This window comes from Jaculus jaculus, chromosome 5, assembly GCF_020740685.1.
Source record: "Jaculus jaculus isolate mJacJac1 chromosome 5, mJacJac1.mat.Y.cur, whole genome shotgun sequence".
Classification (NCBI taxonomy): Eukaryota; Metazoa; Chordata; class Mammalia; order Rodentia; family Dipodidae; genus Jaculus; species Jaculus jaculus.
The window spans coordinates 10,837,558-10,860,133 of NC_059106.1; the positions used below are offsets into that span (position 1 = coordinate 10,837,558).

The 22,576-nt window shown below is 48.8% G+C and overlaps 1 protein-coding gene across 10 annotated transcripts in view; it reads right to left on the reverse strand.

Moving 5' to 3' along the window:
• Pcnx2 (pecanex 2) overlaps positions 1 to 22,576 on the reverse strand; it is a 200,038-nt gene that overhangs the window by 34,754 nt on the left and 142,708 nt on the right. For all 10 annotated transcript variants that reach the window (XM_045150737.1, XM_004659700.2, XM_045150741.1 and 7 more), the window contains 2 exons: positions 12,709 to 12,767; positions 8,097 to 8,312 (listed from right to left, as the gene is read on the reverse strand). In XM_045150737.1, coding sequence (XP_045006672.1) covers positions 8,097 to 8,312; positions 12,709 to 12,767 — 275 coding nt within the window. The remainder of the gene's footprint in view (positions 1 to 8,096; positions 8,313 to 12,708; positions 12,768 to 22,576) is intronic.

Sequence of the window (22,576 nt, forward strand, 5' to 3'; positions counted from 1 at the left end):
GGGTTTTCTGATGAGTAAGAGCGCTCCCTCACCCCGGCAGCCATGCTGGGGTGGGGGAGAGACACTTTTTTCTTTTTATTACTGTCTTCCCTTTTGATCGTTCTTGGAAGTGCACATTTTAAAAATCCCTTCTCATGTTTTTTTTTTTCTAAGATGTGTATGTGTTTATGTGGGTGTGCATGCGAGTGTGTGCATATGCATGTGCAGGCTAGAGGGCAAGCACGGTGGCTGTCTACCTTTTCTGAGACAGGGTCTCTCACTGGCCAGGCCCTTACCAAGTAGGATAGCAAACCCCAAGGGTACTCCTATCTCCTGATCCATCAGATATGAGGTGACAGGCACATGCTGCCATCACCAGCACCTTTACATGAGTCCTGGGATCAAACTCAGGTCCTTGTGCTTGCAAGGTGAACATCTGCACATGAACTTGAGCTATCTCCCCAGCCATCTTAGAGCATCTTTTAACATTAGAACTGGAAGAGGCTCCAAGGGGTCCACGCTCTCATCAGAGTAAAGCAGGTAAGAATTCCCCTGTCATTCTGAAGAACTGACTTTTGCTGTCAAAACACAGACGTACAGTGAGAGCCCACAGCTACCAGAAACAAGAGACAAGGCTGACCCTGGCCCTGGCAACTGTCTCCCTCTGCCACCTCTCATTGCTGGTGGCATCACCAACCGGGCACATTCTATTCGCTAGTAGTTACATATCTCTTTGTTAACCATCTTTAGCCTAATCCAGTCTTAAAGTCATGGACATAAGTGGAGGGAGCACAGAGACATGGCTGAGGCCACAGAGTCGAACCACAACCAGGAAGAGCTGGGTTGCCTCACTGGGCCGCCCGTGCGCTGGATGCTCTATTATGTCCATGAACAGTGTCTCCCAAGTCCATTTCCAGTTCTTCAGTAGCACTCGACCTGGCCATTTTTCATACATGACCTTGAGCATCTAGAAGTACGTTGGCTCAGTGTGCAGGAGAGAAAAAGAGACAAAAATATATGTTGGCATGATTTATAACTTGGTGGTATTTTGGCACATAGCAGGGAATTTTTTATTATAACAATTTTATATCCCATGGAATCTGTAAGAATTTGCTTTAAGTTTTGCCCATAAGAAAAAAAAATCTTCCTATGCTACATTCAACAAAATATATTTTAAACAGGGAATAGTTCTTTAGACAAATAGCACTGTTTTCCTTAGAGAATTATTCTTTCCTAGCGCAGTGTTTACACAACACATATCAACTGAAACAGGGGGCACTTCAGCATCTCGTTTGGTGCCCACACCAACCTGGCTGGGCAGCCGTGTGTCCCTTTCCAGAAATAAGGTCTTTTGTTCTCAAAGCCATTTATTCTTGGGAAGGATATGGTGTTCAGAATTTAAAACTAGCATTTTTCGTTTATTACACACTCTCTACTGAGGCTTGCTCCATCCCAAGCACTAGTTTTCTGAATGACTTTTACTGTTTCCAGTCCATAGAGAAAGAAATGAATCAGGTCACTCAGCATACCCTGGGCAGCTCAGAGGCATAACAAATGCTCAAATAAATAACGCTGTCATTGTCTACCCACTCAGGTACCACTCACAGGTGGGACAAACAAGCTATCAAGTTGACTCTGAGGCGAAGGGACCTGCCGGGAGCTTGGTTAATTCTTCCCACCCTCAAGCCACTGCATCTTTCTCCACCAGCTTCCTTTGGAGAGCAGATGCTCGGATGCTCATCCCTGTTAATGTTCACGGGGTTCCCTCTCTTCTCCCACTTGCTTTTTGCACCCCAGTGCCTCTGCCTCTCCCATAATTTGAAATCAGGAAAAACAGGTGTTTGGGAGTTCTGGGAGGACAGCATACAGACAATTTTACAGGCAACTTTTGGAACAGTTTCCTCAAGCTATGCAGACATAAGAAGTCAGGGCGTGATAAAGACTTGAATGCTGCCAAGGGGAAGATAATTCTAGGCTTCAAGTTAGGGGAAAAGCCTGGCACTACGTGCACTGGCTAGTTAAGATCAAGGTTTGGGTTGGATTAGCTCTAGATAAGCTTAGGCTACAAGGATATTTCCACGTCTCCATGGGCCAGTGATTATGGGGTGTCAGCCAAACTATGAGGTGTCTGATAACATCCCCCATAGATGGGAGCATAAATCTTGTTTTTTTGATATTTTCCAGACCAGATGGTAATGTGTAACTACATTCTGGCAGGTGTGCCATTGCTTTCAAGGCCCCTTCTGCAAGGGCCTCAAGACATTGAGCTGCTAAAAGTACTCTACAGATATAGGATCACATTAAAGTTTAACAGCACATGCTGGGAAAGCAAACGCTTTTAAAAACATTTAACAACCAAATAGATTTTTAAAAATGGTTGGTCATGCCTTGTTTTATAGTTTTTCTTTATTTAACCAACTTCCCTTCCCACTCTCTCATTGCCTGTCCTCCCTTCTTCCCTCCCTCCTTTTTGTCCACCCTTCTTCCTTCCCATCCTCTCTTCTTCCCTCCTTCCCTCTGGTCCTCCCTTCCTTCTCTTCCTCTCCTTCCCTCCCTTCTCATCCTCTGGTCTTCCCTCCCTCCTTCCCATTCTCCATTCTTCCTTCTCTTCCTCTCCTTCCTTCAGCCTTTCCTTTCTGTTCCTCCCTTCCTCCCTTATTCTGATATTACCATGTATTTGGTCCTAGCAACAAGAAGGTACTCGATGTACTGGGATCGCTGCTTCCCTCCTTAACGCTGGTCCCACATGTCCTGTTCTCTATCCTGTTTCAGCTCACTTCCTCGAAAAGCTCATGGGCGGTGACCTTTACCTGGTTTCTGGGCCTCCTCCGCCGGTTCTGTCTCCGGGTGTGGCGCCCCCTCCTGGGCTTGCTGTACTTGTCAGTGTGCACTCTGGCCAGCACCGTGGCCATCGGCACACCTTGCACCATTCTTAGCTCACTGATCTTGTCTTCCTGGTGCCCCTGGACTTGACCCCACCCATGGCCAGCCCCAACCTTGTCCTTCCACACCCAAACTCACAAGGCTGATGCAGACTAGAGAAAACCACACAGTAATCTTAACAACTCTGCTTAAAACGGTATGAACTGACCTAAGGGGGTTTTCCGGGCACTTCGACATTCGTCTTCTGTTTCCCCACCTGGCTCATCACCGGCTTCTGCACCACCTCTCCAACATGCACGGTTGCCACATCTGTGCTGGGTTCCCCCGTGACTGTGGACCACTGGCCAGAGGTTCTAGCCCCCCAGCCTCTGGATTTCTTCACCTGTCATCCCTTGCAAGCCCTGAAGCCTCTTCCCGCAGGCCTTCCCTCCTCCTTCCTGAAGCGGTCCCTCCAAAGCCCAGGGCTGTCGCAGGTGATGGGCGAGTGCCCAGGTGAGCTGGCCATGTTGTTCCTACCAGCTGTGGTCCCGAGCCCTGGGTGGTCTACGTAGCCTGTGCCCTCTGGGAGGCGCCTTCAACTCTGCCCCTCTCCCATGCCACCTGGGCGGCCGTGTTTTCCATGCCCTGGCTGAGGGGCTGTCGCGGGGCTCTGCAACGCCGAGACACGGCAGATGCCTGTTGAAGATGGCGGCACGCAGTAGGTTGCGATTCCAACTAGAAAAACCCTATGGTGCTCCTGAAAGGCTGTGCGAGCGGCAGAAGGAAGTGCACCCGGGCTACGTTCATGTTCGTGAACCAAGTAAAACAAGGCAGCATGGATTTTCAGCCAACACTCAAATGTAGAATGGCGGGGGGGGGGGGGAGGAGGCTCTGGTGGAGAGATCAAAAGCCACGTGGTTGCCCAGCCCGCTGTGAAGTGGCCTCAGACTCCAGCTCCCAGGGTGCTGGAGGGGGGGGGTGCTTCTCCTGGGGTAGCTGCCACCTTCAAAATGCTCTCACCTGACCCCAGGCCTGCAGATGTCCTGTAAGACCCCCAATGCCTTTGGCTGTTTGCTCCTGCCCCTCACCTCTTCAGGCAGTGTTCCCAACCCAACAGTTTTTGCTTCTTTAGAAAAACCTTGAACGTGGCATCCATCAACTCGTTGGTTTTTATGAGTCCGTGACCTTGACTCGGAATTCATGCTGCTATTAACTGGCCAGCCCTTGCGGGCCTGCATTAAATGCCCCCGGGCGAAGTGGCTGTCCTTGCAGTGGACACAGGGACTCCTCGCCCATGTTTACCCTCTTCTTAGAGGATGGAAAGTCAGCCACCTGGGCCACCTGGGAGGCCATAAATGGATGAACTCTCCAGTGGAGGGCCTGCATGCTTTCAAGGTCACACACTGCTTTCAAGGACACTTTGAACTTCAGTTTCAAACTGGCGGAAGGTGGAGGGTGGCAGGCAAGGTGGTTATGGTTAGGGGCAGCCGACTGTCCTTCCGTCAGTTTTCTGGGATCATCTCCTTGCAAGGTGATTAACACGGCTTTACAATGCAGCTGAGCCCGTTTCTCTGCAAGGCCCCCTTGCCTGTCCCACGTGCTTCCTGTGCAACCCGGGCTTGGATCCCAGGGCAGTGGCTGCCGCAGCTGACCGGGCTAGCTGGATGGAATTCAGAATCACGGTGCAAACACCCGTGGACATGTCTATGCGGGTGTCTCCACAAGGGCTTAACTAAGAGGGTAGACCCACCCCACACATGAGTGGCACCAAGCCACAGCCTGGGGTTCTGACTGAATGGAAGGGAGAGAGCGAGCTGAGCACCGGCATTCACGTGTCTCTGCTCCCTGGCTGCAGACGCGGTCTGTCACGCGCCTCGGTCTACTGCTGGCCTTCCCCACCGTGGTGGACTGAACCTCAAGTCGTGAGCCAAGATAAACCCCTCCTCCCTTAAGTTTCTTTCTTCAGGTATTTTGTCACAGCAATAGGAAAAGTAACTAAAACAATGATTAAACTGTCAACCCTTGAATGTTTTCTTACAGGGCCCCTGGCTCCATAGATGTAAGTAAGAATACCCACGAACCCAAGAATATCAGGGGAAATAAAATCCTGATTTCTTTTATGCCATGTCTGTGTGTGTGTACACGTATGCATGCCAGAGGCCAAGATGGGTGTCTTAGTCATGTTTCATATTATTTTTAAGACAAGGTTTCTCACTGAATTTGAAGCTCACTAGTTTGACCAGCAAGCGACCAGGCTGGCCCCAGGAAACCTGCTGTCTCGACTCCTGGGTCTGGCGTGTGTCACCACACTCAGCTTTCTGGGGATCCCCCTCAGGTGCTCATGCTTGTGCAGCAGGCAATTTCCCAAGTCAGCTATCCTCTCAGCCCCACCAATCCTGATTTCTGAGGTAACGAAGAAAACAGGGCCGGGTGGGGGGGTGCACTCGGGAGGCAGAGGCAGGAGGATTTCTGTGAGTTCGAGGCCACCCTGTGAATACAGAGTGAATTCCTGGTCAGCCTGGGCTAGAGTGAGACCCTACCTCGAAAAACAAAAACAAACAAAATAAAAAGAAGAAAACAACTCATTGCTATTCTGGGATACATGAGCCCAAAAGAACAGACTAGAAATGCATGATTCCTTATTTGCACCGTCAGTGTCGGCATTCTAGAAGTCTTCAAGTGGAAGAGCATGCCGTGAGTGCTGGCCACCCCTTTCGGGCTACGGGGACTGGGGCTTCCATTCCGCGTGTGCTGTGCAGCTCCCCAGTGCTGGGCTGCTCACGACAGCCTTCCTTTCCCTGGACGCCCACTTGGGGGACATTGCGCTGTTCTTCTTGAAGTGATGTCACTTGTACAGAGACAGACGAATACAGAAGAAAATGGTATATACTAAGCTGAGACCTGGCTTGTGACAACTTCTCAAACAACTCTCCACTTCCTACTGGCTCCATATGGGTGCTCAAGGTGACCTTGGAGGCAGTGTGTTCAAAGCTGACAGAGCTTCTACTGGCCAGGACCTCTGTGATAAACCACCCTGCTCCCCACCACCTCCACCCCAGCCCACCTCCCGGCCTGTCTCCCGGCCTGTCTCGCAGTCTGTCTCCCAAGCTTCACCCTCCGACATTTTCCCCATAAACCTCCTTTTGAGTGAGTGAGGGCTGGTTTTGGTAGCCTGACAGTAAACTCCTATTAACATGGTGCTTCACTTTGTGGGAGAGAAAGAGAGAACTCTGCGGCCCATGGCCTTACACTGCTGTCCTTTGGGGTAGACGTGTATTTTGTATTTTTCCATTTCCTGGACAGAGTCAGGATTGAGGGTGTAGCTCAGTAATAATGCACTTGCTCAGCATGCATGCAGCTCTAAGTCAGAGAGGGGAGAGGGCGGGAAGAAAAGAAGGGAAGGGAAGAGAGGTTGAGAGAGAGAAGGAAGGGAGGAAGGAAGGGAAAGAGACAACACCAGAGAAGGCTGTGAACATGTGAGTGAGCGCCTCCCTTCTCCTCTGTTGGCTTCTTCAGAAGACTTCAGGAGAGACTCAGCCTATATATACATTGACTGCTCCAGGCTGTGTAAAGTACATTAAATTTGACCAGAATAAAGCTTTCTCTTTAGGAAAATAGGGAATTTAAAAGAAAAGCAAAATGTGCAAAAAGAAACCTAGAACAACACACAAGGAGGTAGCGTGACCCTCCACGGGAATACTGTACGTATGTTGTGAGGAGATATAAACAGACCAGCCATTCTAGGTCAACGGAGCACTTCCCAACACAGAAGCACCATGAGATTTAGTGAAGTTCTCTGGTCGTTTAAAGTCTCTATGCTTCAAACTATGGTCAAAGTAGGTCGAAGAAAATGAACCATAAGAGAGGAAGTGGGATCTTAACCCTGACTGGTCAGCGGGCATTTTCTTCTTGTGACATTACTACTGTGCTGCCTCACAGCCCAGTGACCCCGCCGTAGCTGGCTTGCAGGAGACCAGGAGCCACAGCACAGGAGCACTTCCAGGCGCTGCGGCTCACGCAAGCGCAGTTCCCACCTGGAGCGCGCCGCAAGCCTCCTGCCCTTCACCTGGTGAGGCTTTAGAAGTCCAGCATGTTGTTGGTGACACTGATACTGTCACCACACCACAGTGCAAGGTGACAGACACGGCTACCACAGTGCAAGGTGACAGACACAGCTACTTTTTCAACCACCTGAGTCTGAGCTGTCTTTGGAAATGACTCTGTATTAGTTGTTCTTCTCATCACTGAGAGAAAAAAATACCTGGATAAATCAACTTGGGAAAGGATGGGTTTGTTTGGGCTTACAGCTCGGGGGATTCAGCACGTCATGGTGACAACATGGTGGCAGGAGCAGCTCTTGCCTCTTACAGTGGGAGTTGTCTCACGTCCGAGTGGTTCCTAAACAGACTGAAAGTGAGGCTGGGCTTTGAACCTCGAGACATTCCTGCCAGCACCTCACTTTCCCCAGCGACACCCGCTTTCCAAATGTTCCACAACCTCCCAGGATGACACCGCCGCCTGGAACCAGGCCTTCAAACAAACGAGCCTGTGGCGTAAGTTTCATGTTCAAACCGTAACAGACAACGCGTGCTGCGAAGTGATGCGGAACTTGTCCTGGAGGCTGCTGGGCTTTAACAGACTCGTTAGTGGTCTGGGTTGTCCCCTGTGGAACCCTAAGGCCACCTAGCTTGGGCTGGCTGTAAAGACATCTAGATCACCTCCCTAGGGGTTGAGTCTAAGGACACAGAGCTGACAGCCAGCCCTAAATGCGGCATCCCAGGCCTTTAGCCTGGCTCATCTACCAAGCTGATATGGCAACACTGTTCATCGCAGGAATGGCCATCCAACCCACATGATGCTGAGAAATGGCATGCATTGTATCTTCGCACGCATAACACGGAGATGTGTAAGATACCTGGCAGGAGAGGCCCTGTCACCAGCAAAGACAGCTCAGTTCTCTTGTGGGCCTGGCTGACCTCTGGCTGCTTCCAGCTTCTCCCAACCCATGAAGCCCAGGGCACGCATTGCTAGTCTACACACTTGCATGCCATGAGGCCATCGTTCCCATGGCTGATGGGAGTGAGCTTCTAGAAGAACCCCTGGATAACGACACAGGTAACCAGCCCCCTGATTTCCAAGGAAAAGGACAGGTACCAAGCTCTTGCTCTTCCACGGTGGCTTCATGCCAATGCTCTGCATGGTCATGAACTCAAGCCTCTGTGTTCCAATAACACCCACAACGAAGAGTGTCCTACCTCGGAACTCCAGTCCTCGAAGTTGGAAGGTGACAAGACCGTTTCCAATCTCAATCAGATGGACAAAGGCGTTGAGGTCATCTGAAGCCAGAATGAAGCAGTCCCCAGAGCTGTAGTTACCCCAGCGACCGAGGACCAGGTCTCCGCAGAGCGACTCCTGCAGGGTCCTCGTCAGGTGCTCATAAAATACGGAGTTGAGGTTGTTGTCGTCATTCCCTGAGGGCAGGCAGACATGACTCGTGGGTCACTGCTCCCTGTGCTCAGACCAGGGACGCAGTCAGCCACCATCTGAATAAAGGGAAACCAGACTTTTTGAGGAACCCAAAATATCTATTCTTCACCCGTTTTAGTGGATCGTATGAGATCCCCCTAGTTTTTCTCTCTTGACCCTGAGCAACCTTTTCTACACAGATTACTGCTAAAATGCAAATGGTCGATACCTTCCTGCATTGGATGTGGACAGCAGCATCTTCCTCAAAGGCTCCTCAGCATTCATGTGGGCAGATCAGGAAAGGTCCTTCCCTCCCTCCATCTGAGCATTCAGCATCTCCACCCAGACATCAAGATGCTAGTGCATCTTTCCTACTCCTTCTCTATGTTACCTTCTTCAAATACTTTTTAATTTTTATTTTTTTAGATCAGGGAGCATGAGAGAAAAAGAGAGAGAGAATTGGCGTGCCAGGGCCTCAGTCACTGAAATCGAACTGCAGATGATTATACCACCTAGTGTGCATGTGCAACCTTGCACTTGCCTCACCTTTGTGCATCTGGTTTACGTGGGATCTGGAGAGTCAAATGTGGGTTCTTAGGCTTCACAGTCAAGTGCCTGAACTTCTAAGCCATCTCTCCAGCTCCTTATTCAAAAAGTGTTTGAATCCTCCTACCTTTTTCTATCTCTCTCACCGCTACTCTGACCAAACCAGCTCTCTCCCATTGACAGGTCCCTTCCTGGACATGCAGATCACCTGTGTTAAATGATGTCCCCCCTCCCCCAATGTTCTCCACACTGCTCACAGAATGGCCTTTGCACTCAGGACCTCCAAACCCATTTTTATTTATTTGAGAGAAACAGACATTGAGAGAAAGAGGCCGATAGATAGATAACAGAATGGGCACACCAGGGCCTCTAGCCAGTGCAAAGGACCACCAGACGCATGTGCCACTTGTGCATCTGGCTAACGTGGGTCCTGGGGAATTGAGCCTCGAACCAGGGTCCTTAGGCTTGACAGGCAAGCGCTTAACCGCTAAGGCATCTCTCCAGCCCCAAACCCATTTCTTAAGCCACCTCATGCTCATAAGACAGATCCAGGGCTTCTCAGCATGGTCTGCAGCAGGATGATGATGCCTTTGACCACTCACAGACAGAAGTTAGGACTGTCCTTGACAACCTCGGCAGTCATACAAGAGGCCCCAAATGGTTGGCTCCTTCCTTCTGTCTCCTGCCAAGCACTTTCTACCAGTAACACAGAACTCCTTCCAGCCAAGTGACTCTCATCACCTCTTCCCATCCTGGGCCTTTGGAAACAGCAGCCATTGTCTGGTGCCCTCCTGTGCTCCCCCAGTCACCAGCTGCTCTCTTGAGATCCCAGTTCAATGCAACTCCAAGGAAACACCATGGAGCCCTTCTCTGAAATACAACCCAACCACAGGCTCCTGGCATCCCATTCCTCTCCCACAAGGATCTGGGTGCAGGACACCACTGCCATAGTGGCTGTGCCACTTATATGTCCCCTGGGCAGCGGCTGAGAGCACTGGTTCTGCATCTTTATCAGAACTTAGGACATTTGGTACTTTAGTTGGGTGGTTGCTGGCACCCAGGGAAGGAGAACAAAGGTTCCAGAAGGAGATGGAATGATGAATGCCTCACTTCCTCGTGGGAGATGAGGGCTGTATGCCAAGGGTAAGGTCGGGTGTGTGGGTGCACTTCTCGTTCCCTCTATAGCTGGCCCTACTGAGGTCTTTCAAGATGGGGAGTGCAGGCTTTTCAAGGGAATACTGGCTGAACTTGGAAGGCCTCCTGGTCTGTGGTCATGTAGGCAGAAGATGAACTCAGAGAACCTAGGAGAATCTTGACTTCCAGGACCTCTATTTCAGGAGTTCCTTTTCTCTGAGAGCAACTCCTGCTTGTGGAAAGCCAGACAGGCATGGAGTTATACCCCCCACACATACACACCGAGGAAATTCTTAGAATTCAAGGCTCCCTATGTGTGGTCTACTAGAGTGGAGACAGTTTCTGGGAGGTCCGACCAGAGCATGCTGCTCAGCACCGGTGGGAAACAGCATAAGGAAAGGACCAAGCTGTTCTGAGGACCTACTGGGCAACATAATCAGGTAGTGAGCTTCCCGAGTGGGTAGTCAAGTTGACTATAAGCTGAAATGAAATTGATCCACGGCTAAGCTGCTTGTTACCAACAGAAGGGGCCCTCTGTGGGCAGAACCAGACCACTGGGGCCAGAGAAGTTCTTTTATGCACCAAGCCTGCCTGACCCGCTGTTTTGCTCATGAGGAATGCTGAGGCACTGGAGATCATTTTCATTCTCCAGGACTTTTCTAAAGGACGAACTTGGATGAGAGAATTACCCCTTGTGTAGTGTTCACAGTGTTCCATGTTTAAATAACTCAAGGTATAAAATTGGCTCGGGGCACCTTCTTAGAACACTCTGACCACACACTTTCATAATCAGTAAAAATGAGGCACAATTATGATAAGCTAAAAGCAGACTGTGCTACTGAAACTGTCCCTGAGCCTGACACCCGTGGCTCTGCCATGTCACAGAGTCCCTCTGCTCTTCACCAGAGAACAAGCCCATCTCTCTCCTCCTGTGTACAGACATAAAACTTCACACACAAAGGCCTGTTTCTCCGGTATGCTCACATTTTAAATTCTGATTTTTTTTATGAATGATGTATTTGCAATATAGGTGGTCCCAATTTGAGATGAAGGCTTAAGGATTTTTAACTTCGCCACAAGGAGAAAGCAATCAGCAGAAACTGTTTCCCAAGATCTGCATTTTGCTCTTTCTGGTATTATGTGGCCTGATGCCCCTGGTACTGGGTATGGCACACACCAAAGGTTCTGGTCAACCCATGATACCATGATCACAAGAGGGAGGGAGATGCTCCCCAGTGGGCTGTGTTGTTAAGTGGACATGTGAGGGTGTTACAGGGAATGCATTTTTAACTGACAGTATTATCAGAACATCTTTTCAGGTAACTGGCCTGTTACAGAATCTGGAGCAGAAAGGAGAGAGTGAGGTATGTAAAGAGACCCACCTGAGCTAAGATTATAGTTGAAACTTACATTCTGTTAAGGGGAAGAAAGAGGAAGTTCGAGTATAGAAAAAAGTCAAATAATTTTCTAGCAGGTAGATCTATCCACCGCATACTGCTGACCAAGGTTTCTATGGGGTTACCCATCCTCACAATGGCAATGGATTCTCCATAGAGACCAAGTTAAGCCCAATTTTTAAAAATAGTTTTCATGGTGTGTGTGTGTGTGTGTGTGTGTGTGTGTGTGTGTGTACTGTGTGCATGTGCATGAATGTGGAAGAAAAGTGATGACTCTGCGTGTCATTTCTCAGGCATCATCCCCTTTCTTTTTGAAGCGGGGTTTCCCATTGGCTCAGAGTCAACTGGGCTACACTGGCAGGTCAGGGACCCTCCCGACACCACCTCTGCAGGGCTGGGACTGCATGCACATGCCACCAAGCCAGGCATTGTGACATGGTTCCACGGATCAACTTCAAGTCCTGAAGCTGCGAGACAAGCATTTTATCAACTGAACCATCTCCATAGTCCTGCCCCCTTCCCCTAAAACCTTTTTCTTTGAGACAGGGTCTCACTAAGCACCACAGACTAGCCTGGAATTTTTGATCTTCCAGCATCTTTCCCTTGAGTGCTGGGATTGCAAGTGTATATAACTATGCCCAGCTCAAAGAATGCCTTTCTGAAAGACTAATCCCAAGGTTTGTAGTCTGTTTGACATTTATCATACACAAAACAAAATGTCTTCACAGAGTCATTTAGTACCAAACAAGCTGCTGATCAATTCTAAGCAATGGAAGAATGCATTTCCAAAACAAACCAGGGATACTTGATGGTTTCATTTGCTCAATTTTATCCTATAGTTAGCCTTTTTCCCAAGACATATAATGTCTCCACTGGGATTATATAGAAAAAGATATTCAGTTCCTTCCCTTGAAATCCATCTTTGTAGCAAAAGAAACACAAAGTGTTAAAGAGTGTCAAAAAGTTCTTCTAAGTGAGACATCTCTATCACACCCTCCAAGGCTCAGAGACCATGTGAAGAGGTGGTGGAAAGAATGGAGAGCCAAAGGAAGGGAGGACAGCTTTGGAGTACTGTCTTGCAGACACTACGTGGCTATGGCATTCATGACCTCTGAGTGGCTGATACTACCTACACAAACCTGCATAATATGAGGGAGGAAAAATGATGACATCAAAATAGAAGAGAGACCAGTAGGGAAGAAGGGATTCAGTGGAGAAATGAAATCTTGAGGAGGAAAGGGAGGGTAACAGGAGGGAATTATGACTGGGGTACTGTGTATATGAAATGGAGGTTGTCAACAAGTTGGGGATAAAAAGATCTTACCTGGATCCCTTTCCATTTGGACAGCCAGCCTCGTATTGGAATTATCCACGCGTTTTGTACTAGATGGGGCCACAAAACAGTAATGGTCATGGTTAGATCCTGGCACATTAGAAAGATGATGGACAGTCCAAATGTCAGTGGGACATAGGGAAGATGGTGACTGGACAGCCCTACAGGGAGAAAGAAGTGTCATGACAAGGGGCTAGGGGGATGGCTTAGTCGTTATGACATTTGCCTACAAAGTCAAAGGACCCAGGTTTGATTCCCCAGGACCCACATTAGCCAGATGCACAAGGAGGCACACACTTCTGGAGTTTGTTTGCAATGGCTGGAGGCCCTGGGGCGCCCATTTTTTCTCTCTCTTTCTCCCTCTTTCTCTAAATAAATAAAAAGTTTCATGACGAGAAAGACACATCTAAGAAGCACATGGAGAGGAGAGGTGAGACATTCTTTGTCCTGGGAAGGATGGCTTTGTGCCTCAATCCACTGTGGACACCAGATCCACAAACTGGACTTCTGTGGTACACTGCACAGTTTCAGAGGCTGAACACACCCCACGCAAGGTACCTTTGCTTCCAAGCTGTTTCTAGAAAATGGCAGTGAGGAGTCCTCAGCACCATGTGCTTTCACAAGTCAAGGGCATTCTTAGATCTTTCTTTGGTTGGACAATGAAAATAAAAACAGGCCTGGCAAGCCTAGGAAAAGACAGATTGTCTGCAGCCCTGGCAACAAGGGTCCACCAGGGCAGGTTCAATCCTGATGCTACATCTTGGTTCGCAGCTCTTGAAAGCCATCAGTGGTGATCAAGCTTGCTTCTGAGGGCCACTGGTGAGGAGCAGATGCTGGGCTTCTGAGGGGCCACCAACCAGCTCTCCAAGCAGCCTCTGTACAGATGCCACTGACCCATGTGTGCCCCTAATATATAACACCTGCCTTAAATGTCACGTGTCTCACAAACCCAGGGGACATAGGCAGAGTTCAGTCTACCCAGAGAACCTTCATCTGAGCAGCCATTGCTGTCTTTATAGGTCAGCACTGACTTCACTAGTTTTAAGATGAAATAGGAAATCCGTTTCAAGCTGATGAAACTGATGATGCCCACCTGCAAAGAAAGTGGCCATTTCATAGTGTTAAGCCTATTATATTAAGAAAAACAAGCTTCGTGTTGAGACACACTGGCCTTGAGCACGGAGCTTACACAGATGTGAACAAAATGAGGTCCCACTGACCCTGGGCAAGGCCTGATGTCACCCAGCCTGGCCCTGTCTGTTCTTCCTCATCTTTACTCTCCAGCACCAGCCATGCTGGTCTCTGGATGAGTGACTTTTCTCATTGCTATGACAGAAGCCGCTTAGGGACTAGAGGGACTATTTGGGCTCGCAGCTGGAGAAGGCAAGGCCCATCATGGCAGGGGAAGCATGCAGTAGCAGTGGGAGGGGCTGGGCATGCCCCTCTCACAGTCAGGCAGCACAGAGAGCTGGCGCTCAGCTAGCTCTCTCCTTTTTATTCGGTCCCTGTACTCCGAGTAAGTCCTCCTCCCTTAATTAATCCAGTCTAGAAGCTCTCTCACAGGCGAGCCAAGAGGTTGGTCTCTAGGTGATTCTAAATTCTGTCAAGTTGACAATACAGTCAGTCTTAACCAACACAATTATATCTGTCCACACCCCCAACACGCCCCAGGCTCCTCTGCCCATCTCCTTCCCTGCCCTCATCCTTCCCAACTACTGTTTCTTTCACTTACAGCTCTGCTGCCCATCTGCACTCACTGCTCTTCCCTGATCCTTCCCATCCCTCAAGCCTCCAAGGACCATTTTCCCAGGGTGTGTCTTGGCCTCTGCTCTAGGAGGGACACCCACGTGCCCAGCTCTACCTGAGCACACCACTCCTCTCTTTGGAGCACTTCTCGTGGTCGTCATCAACAATGGCAACTCCTGTTCATGGGCACTGCTTGTGCTTTGTACCTGCTCTATGCCCATCACAGGCATGGACGCATCAGAGGCTCACACTGCCCTTGGACCCCTTCCCTGCTGTGAGATCCATTCTCACAGAATGGGGCTGAGGCCTAGACAGATGTTGTGTGCCCAAAGCTACAGATATAACAGCTGGCAGAGTCTGGATTGGAACCCAGGGTGGATGACTTTGGCTCTTGACTCTACATCGTATCTTCTATTTTTCGTGTGTCTGCCCCTTATGCCAGACCTTAAGTACGTGAAAGTAAGTTTCCTGCTTATAACTGGTGCATGACTGTACTTGATACATGAGGCCATCTCGGAAGGGTTTCTTCCCATAACCACTGCCACTTCTTGATGCTACTTGATTGACTTGTGTTTAAACTCAGCCAATCATTGACACATCAGGAGGAATTAATGTCTGACCATCGTGGTTCGGGAATGTTGCTGCAGACGAAATCTTGTAATGCAGATCTTGTGAATAATCTACCTCTTGGGAATCAGAACAGACAACAAGATACTAGGATGGAACTATGATTTTAGGAAATAAAATAGCTTGTTTTCAGGGAAAGTGCATTCTTTGCTTTTTCCCCTGCTTCAGACATTTGCAAGCTATCTAGGAAGGATACCGTGTGAGCCTGGAAGATTACAAGGCTGTGCTGCAGAGAAGGGCTCTTCTGTTGCACCTCAAAAGGCCATGAACTCCACCACACTCTCCAGCCCCCTTCTGTTTCTTGCTCAAAGACCCTAGAAGCAGCCTTGAAGCCAACAGAGCTCAGGGCAGAAGAAAAGATAGCAAACACAACCAAATTCTACCTAATGAAGGCTACAATCCTGCGTCTGCATGGCCGGTCCCTAAATGGAATTTTAATTTCACCTTAAGACCTAGGACAAATGGAAATTTCAGCAGTGGAATAAACAATTTTTCAAGTGGGACTGAGCCAAAAGAAAGCCAATTATCAAACTCCTCAGGGTATGAAAACGCTTTATAAAGCTATGTCCACTGCCGAGTTCTCTCTCCAAAAGGCAACAGCATCTTTTGTATGCACTGCACTGAGTTCTCATGAGCAATAGCTTAGTTAAACCACCTGGTACCCCTGGGCCCTGGGCTCTCCCTGTACCTCAGATGGTGAGCATCCAGCACTGTGGGCAATTCGAGCCTTTCTCCAGAGCCATGCTCTTGGAAATTTGGGGTTTATCACTTAAAGGTGCTAATTAGCTTAGTAATTGGATTTTTGCTTTAACTGTCCCATTGCATAACATCGCATCTGAAGCTGTCACCCCCATCTCAGGGCACGTGCAAAGTGCCACACATGCACCTGTGGGTGAGATCTGGAAGCTTGCCTGACAAAGTCACTGTGCAATGTGGACAATGTCATCCTGGGACCCACAGGTCAAGGACTCCACTGGGACTCTCCAGGGAGGCTGACCTGCTGGGAGACACTTCCCCGATGTCAGCATGGAATGCCGAGAGCAGAGCTGGCTCCCCACCAGGAAACCCCGTGTCCCCCTAGGTCAGACACCTGCTCTCTCATACGGAGCAACGTGTGTGAATGTCAGTAATTTTCCTTAATGATACCATTTCTGGTTCTCTTTCACCAGTACACACCAGCTGCTCATCAGAGATGTGTCCCATACTTTTATTAAACATTTTTATCTATTTATTTATTTTTATTTTTATTTGAGAGAGAAAGAGACGGGGGGGGGGGGTTGAGAGAATGGGCACGCCAGGGCCTCCAGCAGCTGCAAATGAACTCCAGACACATGTGCTACCTTGTGCATCTGATTTACACGGGTCCTGGGGATTTGAACTGGGGTCCTTTGGCTTTTCAGGTAAGTGCCTTAACCGTTAAGCCATCTCTCTAGCCATTCCCACATTTTAAAAAATTCTTTTTAAAATTATGTATTTATTTATTAGAGAGACAAGAGAATGAGCATTCCAGGGCCTCCAACCACTGCAAATGAACTATAGATTCATGCGCCACCATGTGCTTACATGGGCTCTAGGGAATCGAACCTGGGTCCTAAGCCATCCTACCAGCCCTTTTTTCATACACACACACACACACACACACACACACACACACACGTTTTTTGAGGTAGGGTTTCACTCTAGCCCAGGTTGACCTGAAATTCACTATGGAGTCATGTAGTCTCAGGGTGGTCTTGAACTCTCGGCAATCCTCCCATCTCTGCCTCCCAAGTACTGGGACTAAAGGCGTGTGCCACCACGCCCAGCCTTTTTTTCCCCATATTTTGACTGGGATATGTGGCTTGCTGGAGAAGTCTGGCTGGTGTTTGTTCCTATGGCAAACCTCAGGTGAGTTAGACATGGCCAGTGTTTTTGTCTTGGGCAGGACTACTGGAGGGAAATTTCCAAGGAGCCAGGGTTTCATGGTAGGACAGTTTCTCTTGAATATAATCTATGCTCAAGGCACCTCTGGGTTTGGCCTCCTCTTACAATGGTGCCATCCACCCTCACAGCCAGGTTAGTTCTTGCAAAGCCGGTCATACTGGCTGGCTGTCAATCACCATGGCCTCCCAGTGCCTTGGCCTGTGAACCTTTCCTCTAGAGTCTTATAACTACATAAGGTCAGTAATAATGCACTCACTTTAATTCCTAATTAGAGCAATTTGGGTTCTTTTGTTCTTGGTTATTCTAGCTAAATGGCTATCAGTTTTATTGATCTGAAGAAAGTAACTCTGAGTTTCAGTCATTTGATCATTTCCATCCATCTCCACTCTTCATTAATTTCCTTCTGTATTTCTCCCCCCCCCCCACCCCAGTTTTTCAAGGTAGGGTCTCATTGTTGCTCAGGCTGACCTGGAATTCACTATGTCATCTCAGGGTGGCCTTGAACTCACGGCGATCCTCCTACCTCTGCCTCCCAAGTGCTGGGATTAAAGGCGTGGCCACCATGCCCGGCTCCTTCTGTATTCTTGCTTTGGGTTTTGTGGGCTCTTCCGCTTCGTGACAGGGGATGTTTCAGTGACTGTCTTGAAGTCTTTTTTTTTTTTTTTTTTTTTTGAGGCAGGGTCCCACTGTGTACTCCTGTCTGGGCTGGGACTCACTCAGTGTCCAGGCTAACCCCAACTTGCTGTGATCCTTCTGCCTCAGTCTCCCAAGTTCTGGAATCACAAGCGTGTGCTATCACCCTGGGCTTTTCCCACTTGTTAATAGTCACTGACGACTACATAGTTCCCTCTGAACGCTGTGCCACCTGCATCTCGTGGGTTTAGTAATCTCTATTTTCAATCCCATTTCATTCCTAAATGTTTTTAAATTTTCCTTTGTGATTTCTTCTTGGACCCACTGGTTATTTAAGAGTTTAATTTACACATGTTAGGGACTTTTCCAATCTTATCTTGCAATTAAATTTCTAATTTCACCCTATGTGGTCAGAGAATGCCTTTTGCATAATTTCACTCCTTTTTAATTTCTTGGTGTTGGTTTTCTGGCTTAGCTGACAAAGGAGGGTCCATATGCTCTTGAAAGAAAATATGCTTAAAGTCCATTGCAAAACACTTGCTGTCTGCAAAACACCTCCTTGGTGGGGTCATGACAGGCCATACTGAAGAGCGGGACACAACGGCTGCAAAACGCGTCTCCGACAAAGCACCAGTGTTCAGAGCACACGAAGACCGCTCACAGTGCAACAGAATACTGCAACAAGAACTGGAAAACAGGCAGAAGACATGACTGAGATCCTCTAAAGAGACTATGCTGATGGCAAATACGCTCAAGGAAGACATTCTAAATCACCAGCAGCTAGGGAAAGCAAGTTAAAGGATAATAAAATGTCACTGTATACCTCTCAGGATGACCAAAGTAAAGAAGATTGCCAATTATGCAGAGAAATTTGGTTTGGTGAATAATTCTAGTAGGGTTGGCAGTTGTTTAAAAGATAGCCACAAACTAACTAAATGAATAAATAAACTACCATACCAATGAGAAATGGCACTTAGGGGTGATTCTCCCGGAGAGCTGATAAAGATTTAAGGTCTCAAAAACCTCCAGGTGAATGCCAGTAGCAGCTTGATTCTTCAAAGCCCCACTCGGGGTCGCAGCTGGGCACACACGGCCCGAGGGCCAGCTACCTGAGAGGACAGCAGACTCCTCCTCAAAGGATGATGAAATCACCTAGCAAGCTTTTTGCTGACAAGGGCTTCATTTTCTTTCTGTTTCCTTCACTCTTACAGCATGGCCTGCCTTGGCTCATGTTAAATCTTAAAGTCTGCCCCCAAATCAAAGTCTTGTTATGCTCTGTGTTCTAGCATTACCACCCCTGGGGGCACCTTGCCAAACCATTTGCCTCCTAAATAAGAATGAGGCAAAGGGATGCACTGCTGGGAAGCTGACTTCTCATGCCTGGGGTACCTGGCAGCAAATGAAATTTGACCAGGAAACCCTACCTCAGTGACAAAGTCTGGGTGCTCCTGAGAGTAGGTCTGCCGCATTCAGTCCACACACTTATTTCTGTTCTGCTTGAGGGTCCCCTCGTTTAACTGCTCCCCAGGTTTCTGTGTCAGCAGGCCAATAAACACAGCATCGAACTTTGGGAAAGAAATTGAAGCAGAGATCCACCCGCCACTGCTGACTGTAGAGTAAGCAAAGACACTGAGCCAGCTTGGGACAGGCCACTAACCCCAGGGACACCCATGTCCTCACCATCACTGTCTTGGTACATCTGGACATCAATGTTTTAAAAATATTTTGTTTACTTATGTGCACGTGTATGTGTGTGTGGAGGGCTACAGTTGGGTTCTCCATGGTCTCTTACTGCTGAAAACTGAATGCACATCTGGCTTCATGTGGATGGCTGGGGAATTGAACCCAGGTCAGCAGGCTTTAAAGCAAGTGCCTTTAACTGCTGAGCCATCTCCCCAACTCCTGGGTGTTTTTTTTTTTTTTTTAAGACAGAAATTAGTCTTTTTTTTATTTTACCAATATTAGAATAACATTGGCCTTCAAATTTGATTTTTGAGTACATGAATAGGTTGTGGTGAACCATGGCACAGGGACAAAGGGCAACGGGAAGCTGGCACACCTGATTCCTCAACTGTCCTCCACTCTGTAGGACTTTCCCTGGGAGGTGGCCCAGTGGCATTCGTTTGTGCACAATGCAGCATGCAAGGGCGCATCCTCTCCTTCTGAACTGCATACCAAAGGAGGCTTCTCAAGAATGGTATCTTCTCCCCATCTTTATTTCAGACCCACAAAGACCTTCATTCCCCCCCAAGCCTCAGAGCATCTTTCTTACAAAGCCCTTCCCACTGGCAGCAGCAGGGTCAGCTTGGGCTACGCGGCCTCGGAAGCAAGTAACAGTGACCTCTGAGCACCACCCGCTATTTTATCTGATATTTCCCCCTAATTCTCATGTTTGTGATTGTTGTTATATTACTAGTCATTTTTCTCTTAACCACTGTGAAGGGGAGCTGGGCATGCTGTGCCACATGCCTGCAATACCAGCACTCAGGAAGCTGAGGCAGGGGGTTAAAAGTCCAAGGCCAGCTAGGGCCACATAATAAGTTCAAGGTTAGCCTAGGCTACCTACCCAGACTGTCTTAAAAAAAAAAATCTCAGGGCTGGAGAGATGGCTTAGCAGTTAAGCGCTTGCCTGTGAAGCCTAAGGTCCCCAGCTCTAGGCTTGATTTTCCAGGACCCACGTTAGGCAGATGCACAAGGAGGCACACGCATTTGGAGTTCGTTTGCAATGGCTGGAGGCCCTGGCGTGCCCATTCTCTCTCTCTCTCTCTCTCTGTCACTCTCAAATAAATAAATAAATAAATAAACAAACAAACAAACAAAATTAAAAAAAATCTCATATAGCAGAGCGTCGTCAGTTCATTCCACTGAGCTTATAGCAAGCCATGCTTGGAAGAACGGCCTAGACCCAGTGGAGTGCTGATGACAAAATGTTTTTAGTGACTAGAAAAAAAGCATTGATGATAGAATGTTTTCTCATGTCTGCATGGTATGTAAAGACACAAACAGGTCAAACTACTGCGTACCGCAGAGTTGCAACCATATGCAAAGCCTGCACAAGGTCTTTGCTACCAGTACAGTGGGTTTAAAGTAGGTGCAGGAGCAACAAGACGGAAGATTGTGTGACAGCTGGAACATTACGGAGGGAGTTTTACACAGAGCCTCACATGCAGAAGTTGCCTCTGTGCCCCAGGTGGCCTTCCCACAGGGACTTGGCTTCCAGTAGGGATAAACAACTCCCGCTGCATGGCCTGTGCCTATCTCGGGGGGGGGGGGGGTGTTGTTGTAAGTAGCCCTGTGCTTGCTGTTCCTGGGCCTTGGCGGGATGCGTCTTCACAAACCAGATGCTTGGATCATGTCCAGTAAATCTCTCTCCCATGCATATTTGAGCCACACAACAAAAGGGATGTGACACTATCGACGGAAAGGCTGTGAATTCCCTCCCTTACCTTCTTTGGCACCAAGCAGCCTCATCTTCAACGCCGGAACTCTGGAGAAACTGAGGCCTCCTTCCCCTGGTTTCCATGATTGGGAGCATGACTCTCCAGCTGCCAGCCTCGCACCCCTCCCCTGCAGCCATCCGTCACCCCGAATCCGTCACGAGGCCCTGCAACTGGTGACCTTGAAGAGTCAGCAGCTCCCAGACAGCTGGCAAGCAGGTGGGCACGTTTCGCCCCATCCACAGGCCCGTGGCCGGCTTCACAGCTCTGCACTTTTCAAACATTTTCACTGCTCAGCAAAATCTAGCAGGATTCCGGGTAAAATTATGCGCGGCAGCATGATGAGAAACAAGCCCAGCCCAGCGTTACGTGAGACATTCAACACACCGCGGTTCCTCAAGAGCGGCCTCCTTCTGGAAGGTATCTGTATAAAAGCTCATCCCCACGCCTCGAGTGTCTGGCTAATGCCCGAGAATGAGGGGCTTTTCTTCTTTCACTCCCATCAGCAAAGCAGTGGGATGGGCCACGCTCATCATTTTGCTCCTTCAGTCAAAGACCTGGAACTCCAGTCAAGGGGATCTGCGGTGTGAGCTTTCCTGGGTACATGTGAACAAAAGTCTCTCCTTCGCCACACGCAGGTGATGATGACAGACCAGGGAAACGAGCCCATCCGTGCCTACCTTGATGCACCAGTGGGTTTACTGGTGGCACCTTTAGGAGTGCTCATGGAGAGTTGCTAACAGGAACATGAGTGAATCAAAGAGCGCTGGGTCTCTGAAAGACCGCCGCCCCCCCAGTATGGGTGCCAACTCACAAGAGCTGCCTCCCTGATGCCACTTACAGGCAGCTTCACCAGCGTTTCCCTGCAGCAATGACTGACTGTTTATACTGCCTTGGGGATGGGCCTCCGAGAGCCAAGCCAGCTAAGTTTTGTGGGGGTTCAAACATATGAGCCCATTATGGAGGAACATCCCACAGTCAGATAATAGCAGCAGATTCTCACAGGTTCTGGATCAAGGATGGCCAAGGTTCCTGTTGTGTGCAGGAAGAGAGGCCTCTCCAGGGCCTCTTTATAAGGACACTAACCCATTCCTGTTTTGACACTACTAGCCCTCACACTGCCAGAATTTCAGCATGTGCATTTTCGTGATGGAGGCACATTCATCCCGCTGCAATCCTCAAAGTGACCTATGCACTTTCATATTACTCAGAACTCGCAATTCTAACCCTACCCTACCACTCTTGGAAAGGCATTCCCAAAGACCCACATCAGTCCCAGGGCCGATGACAGCACATTTGACCCTCCCAGACACAGATGGGTGAAGTCATTTGACACGGTAGTATGAAGGGCAAGTGATGGCCTGAAGTAGGAATTTCTCCAATCATCCACTGAAAAGGAAATTTGCAACTGACTTTGTCAGGATGCTCTCTCTCTCAGCCCTCAAATGGTCCCTCAGTTTCCACAGGGGTCTTTGAGGTTTCATCAATGCTCT